The sequence below is a fragment of the Penaeus vannamei genome, chromosome 36, assembly GCF_042767895.1.
Source record: "Penaeus vannamei isolate JL-2024 chromosome 36, ASM4276789v1, whole genome shotgun sequence".
Classification (NCBI taxonomy): Eukaryota; Metazoa; Arthropoda; class Malacostraca; order Decapoda; family Penaeidae; genus Penaeus; species Penaeus vannamei.
This window is the reverse complement of record NC_091584.1, coordinates 15,506,016-15,511,015: the sequence shown is the minus strand read 5'-3', so window position 1 is coordinate 15,511,015 and position 5,000 is coordinate 15,506,016. Positions and strand designations below refer to the sequence as shown.

The 5,000-nt window shown below is 57.0% G+C and overlaps 1 protein-coding gene across 1 annotated transcript in view; it reads left to right on the top strand.

Annotated features, from left to right (window-relative positions):
- The window catches only part of LOC138859482 (probable inactive protein kinase DDB_G0270444), a 7,182-nt gene that overhangs the window by 989 nt on the left and 1,193 nt on the right, over positions 1-5,000 (top strand). Inside the window, exons 3-5 of the mRNA XM_070114902.1 lie at positions 3,556-3,678; positions 4,006-4,143; positions 4,553-4,726. Of these exons, the coding sequence (XP_069971003.1) occupies positions 3,556-3,678; positions 4,006-4,143; positions 4,553-4,726 (435 nt within the window). The remainder of the gene's footprint in view (positions 1-3,555; positions 3,679-4,005; positions 4,144-4,552; positions 4,727-5,000) is intronic.

Sequence of the window (5,000 nt, the reverse complement as noted above, 5' to 3'; positions counted from 1 at the left end):
AGTCCCCCTTGAGCCCGAAAAGGAGACCCTGGAAGTCGCCGAAGAACCCGAGAAGGAGACCCAGGAAGTCCCCCTTGAGCCCGAAAAGGAGACCCTGGAAGTCGACGAAGAGCCCGAGAAGGAGACCCAGGAAGTCGCCGAAGAGCCCGAGAAGGAGACCCAGGAAGTCGACCTTGTGCCCGAGAAGGAGACCCTGAAAGTCGCCCAAGAGCCCGAGAAGGAGACACAGGAAGTCGCCCTTGAGCCCGAGAAGAAGACCCAGGAAGTCACCCTTGTGCCCGAGAAGGAGACCCTGAAAGTCGCCGAAGAGCCCGAGAAGGAGACCCAGGAAGTCGCCGAAGAGCCCGAGGAGGAGACCCAGGAAGTCGCCGAAGAGCCCGAGGAGGAGACCCAGGAAGTCGCCGAAGAGCCCGAGAAGGAGACCCAGGAAGTCGCCCAAGAGCCCGAGAAGGGGACCCAGGAAGTCGCTCAAGAGTCCGAGAAGAAGACCCAGGAAGTCGCCCAAGAGCCTGAGAAGGAGACCCAGGAAGTCGCCCAAGAGCCCGAGAAGGAGACCCAGGAAGTCGCCCAAAAGCCCGAGAAGGAGACCCAGGAAGTCGCCTAGGAGCCCGAGAAGGAGACCCAGGAAGTCGCCCTTGAGCCCGAGAGGATGCTCTTCCACTTCGTTCCTCCTAGGACGAATTGGGGGGTCATCCAGGCCCACTTCCAGGTATCCTTCGAGCCCGAGGAGACCCAGGAAGTCGCCCTTGAGCCCGAGAAGGAGACCTAGGAAGTCGCCGAAGAGCCTAAGAAGGAGACCCAGGAATTCGCCGAAGAGCCCGAAAAGGAGAATCAGGAAGTCGCCGAAGAGCCCAAGAAGGAGACCCAGGAAGTCGCCGAAGAGCCAAAGGAGACCCAGGAAGTCGCCGAAGAGCCCAAGAAGGAGACCCACGAAGTCGCCGAAGAGGCCGAGAAGGAGACCCAGGAAGTCGCCGAAGAGCCCGAGAAGGAGACACAGGAAGTCGCTGAAGACCCCGAGAAGGAGACCCAGGAAGTCGCCGAAGAGCCCGAGAAGGAGACCCACGAAGTTGCCCAAGAGCCCGAGAAGGAGACCCAGGAAGTCGCCCAAGAGCCAGAGAAGGAGACTCAGGAAGTCGCCCAAGAGCCCGAGAAGGAGATTCAGAAAGTCGCCCAAGAGCCCGAGAAGGAGATCCAGGAAGTCGCCCAAGAGCCCGAGAAGCAGACCCAGGAAATCGCCCAGGAGCCCGAGAAGGAGACCCAGGAAGTCGCCCAAGAGCCCGAGAAGGAGACCCAGGAAGTCGCCCCAGATCCCGAGAAGGAGACCCAGGAAGTCGCCGAAGAACCCGAGAAGGAGACCCAGGAAGTCGCCTAGGAGCCCGAGAAGGAGACCCAGGAAGTCGCCCTTGAGCCCGAGAGGACGCTCCTCCACTTCGTTCCTCCTAGGACGAAGTGGAGGGTCATCCAGGCCCACTTCCAGGTATCCTCCGAGCCCGAGGAGACCCAGGAAGTCGCCCTTGAGCCCGAGAAGGAGACCTAGGAAGTCGCCGAAGAGCCCAAGAAGGAGACCCAGGAAGTCGCCGAAGAGCCCGAAAAGGAGACCCAGGAAGTCGCTCAAGAGTCCGAGAAGGAGACCCAGGAAGTCGCCCAGGAGCCCGAGAAGGAGACCCAGGAAGTCGCCCAAGAGCCCGAGAAGGAGACCCAGGAAGTCGCCCAAGAGCCCGAGAAGGAGACCCAGGAAGTCGCAAAGGAGCCCGAGAAGGAGACCCAGGAAGTCGCCCTTGAGCCCGAGAGGACGCTCCTCCACTTCGTTCCTCCTAGGACGAAGTGGAGGGTCATCCAGGCCCACTTCCAGGTATCCTCCGAGCCCGAGGAGACCCAGGAAGTCGCCCTTGAGCCCGAGGAGACCTAGGAAGTCGCCGAAGAGCCCAAGAAGGAGACCCAGGAAGTCGCCGAAGAGCCCGAGAAGGAGACTCAGGAAGTCGCCGAAGAGCCCAAGAAGGAGACCCAGGAAGTCGCCGAAGAGCCCAAGGAGACCCAGGAAGTCGCCGAAGAGCCTAAGAAGGAGACCCAGGAAGTCGCCGAAGAGGCCGAGAAGGAGACCCAGGAAGTCGCCCAAGAGCCCGAGAAGGAGACCCAGGAAGTCGCCCAAGAGCCCGAGACGGAGACCCAGGAAGTCGCCGAAGAGGCCGAGAAGGAGGCCCAGGAAGTCGCCGAAGAGCCCGAGAAGGAGACCTAGGAAGTCTCCGAAGAGCCCGAGAAGGAGACCCAGGAAGTCGCCCAAGAGCCAGAGAAGGAGACTCAGGAAGTCACCCAAGAGCCAGAGAAGGAGACTCAGGAAGTCGCCCAAGAGCCCGAGAAGGAGACTCAGGAAGTCGCCCAAAAGCCCGAGAAGGAGACCCAGGAAGTCGCCCAAGAGCCCGAGAAGGAGACCCTGGAAGTCGCCCAGGAGCCCGAGAAGGAGACCCAGGAAGTCGCCCAAGAGCCCGAGAAGGAGACCCAGGAAGTCGCCCTAGATCCCGAGAAGGAGACCCAGGAAGTCGCCGAAGAGCCCGAGAAGGAGACCCAGGAAGTCGCCGAAGAGCCCGAGGAGACCCAGGAAGTCGCCCAAGAGCCCGAGAAGGAGACCCTGGAAGTCGCCCAAGAGCCCGAGAAGGAGACCCAGGAAGTCGCCCAAGAGCCCGAGAAGGAGACCCAGGAAGTCGCCCAAGAGCCCGAGTACGAGACCCAGGAAGTCGCCCTCGAGCCCGAGAATTCATTGTAGTCGCTAGGGAACACGCGGGAAATGATGAGCGACTATATTCCAAGGATATTCCAATGGAAAGACAATAAGGGCAGATGGTTTAAGGCTAGAATGATGAGGGGGAGGGATGAAGAGAAGAGGAAGGCCGAAGAGAAGAAGAGGAAGGCCGAAGAGAAGAAGAGGAGGGTCGAAGAGAAGAGGAATTTCGGTTCAAGACTAAAATGATGAGAAGAGAAGAGGAAAGCCGAAGAGAAGAAGAGGAAGGCCGAAGAGAAGAGGAAGGCCAAAGAGAAGAGGAAGTCCAAAGAGAAGAGGAAGGCCGAAGAGAAGAAGAGGAAGGCCGAAGAGAAGAAGAGGAAGGCCGAAGAGAAGAGGAGGGCCGAAAAGAGGAATTGGAGGGCCGAAAAGAGGAAGAGGAGGGCCGAAGAGAAGAAAAGGAAGGCCGAAGAGAAGAAGAGGAAGGCCGAAGAGAAAAAGAGGAAGGCCGAAGAGAAGAAGAGGAAGGCCGAAAAGAATTTGATAAAAAGGCTAATAAAGTAACACGCATGAAGACGAGAAGCAGAAGTGACAGCAATGCGCCACTAGGTGGACTGCATTGACCAAAGCGATTAAAACCAAAGATTGTCACGAAGGGAATTAGAGGGGAGTGGTAAATGCTTTATATATATATACATATACATATATATATATATATATATATATATATATATATATATATATATATATATATATATATATATATATATATATATATCTGAAGACCCAGGAAGTCGCCCGAAAAGACGCTTCTCCACTTCGTTCCTCCAAACACGAAGTGCTGGAGGGTCCAGGCCCACTTCCAGATCACCTCCGAGCCCGAGGAGACCCAGGAAGTAGCTCTTGAGCCCGTGAAGGAGACCCAGGAAGTTACCCTTGAGTCCGAGAAGGAGACCCTGGAAGTCATCCTTGAGCCCGAGAAGGAGACCTAGGAAGTCGCCGAAGAACCCGAGAAGGAGACCCAGGAAGTCGCCCTTGAGCCCGAGAAGGAGACCCAGGAAGTCGCCCTTGAGCCCGAGAAGGAGACCCAGGAAGTCGCCGAAGAGCCCGAGAATATATATATATATATATATATATATATATATATATATATATATATATATATATATATATATATATATATATATATATATATATATATATGAAGACCCAGGAACTCGCCCGAGAAGACGCTTCTCCACTTCGTTCCTCCAAGGACGAAGTGGTGGAGGGTCCAGGCCCACTTCCAGATCACCTCCGAGCCCGAGGAGACCCAGGAAATAGCTCTTGAGCCCGAGAAGGAGACCCAGCAAGTCGCCCTTGAGTCCGAGAAGGAGACCCTGAAAGTCATCCTTGAGCCCGAGAAGGAAACACTAGAAATCGCCCGGGTACCCGAGTAGGAGCCCGAGAAGGAGACCCAGGAAGTTGCCCTTGAGCCCGAGGAGACCCAGAAAGTCGCCGAAGAGCCCGAGAAGGAGACCCAGGAAGTTGCCCTTGAGCCCGAGAAGGAGACCCAGGAAGTCGCCGAAGAGCCCGAGAAGGAGACCCAGGAAGTCGCCCTTGAGCCCGAGAAGGAGACCCAGGAATTAGCCCAGGAGCCCGAGAAGGAGACCCAGGAAGTCGCCGAAGAGCCCGAGAAGGAGACCCAGGAAGTCGCCCAAGAGCCCGAGAAGGAGACCCAGAAAGTCGTCCTTGAGCTGAGAAGGAGACCCAGAGAGCCCGGGAAGGAGACCCAGGAAGTCACCGAAGAGCCCGAGAAGGAGACCCAGGAAGTCGCCCTTGAGACCGGGGAGACAGAAAGTCGCCCTTGAGCCCGAGAAAGAGACCCAGGAAGTCGCCCAAGAGCCCGAGAAGGAGACCCTGGAAGTCGCCATTGCGCCTGAGAAGGAGGACCGGGAAGTCGCCCTTGAGCCCAAGACGCACGAGAAGACCAAGGAAGTCGTCCTTGAGCACGAGAAAGAGACCCAGGAAGTCGCCCAAGAGCTCGATAGGGGGGGAGGTGGACGGGAGGAGCGGAAGAGGATATGAGAGAAAGAAAGAGGAAGGGGAAGAGAAAATAAAAGATGATAAAAAGAGAGAGGGGGAGGGGACCAAGGAAGTCGTCCTAGAGCACGAGAAGGAGACCCAGGAAGTCGCCGAAGAGCCCGAGAAAGAAACAGTCGCCCTTGAGCCCGAGAAGGAGACCCAGGAAGTCGACGAAGAACCCAAGAAGGAGACCCAGGAAGTCGCCGAAGAGCCCGAGAAG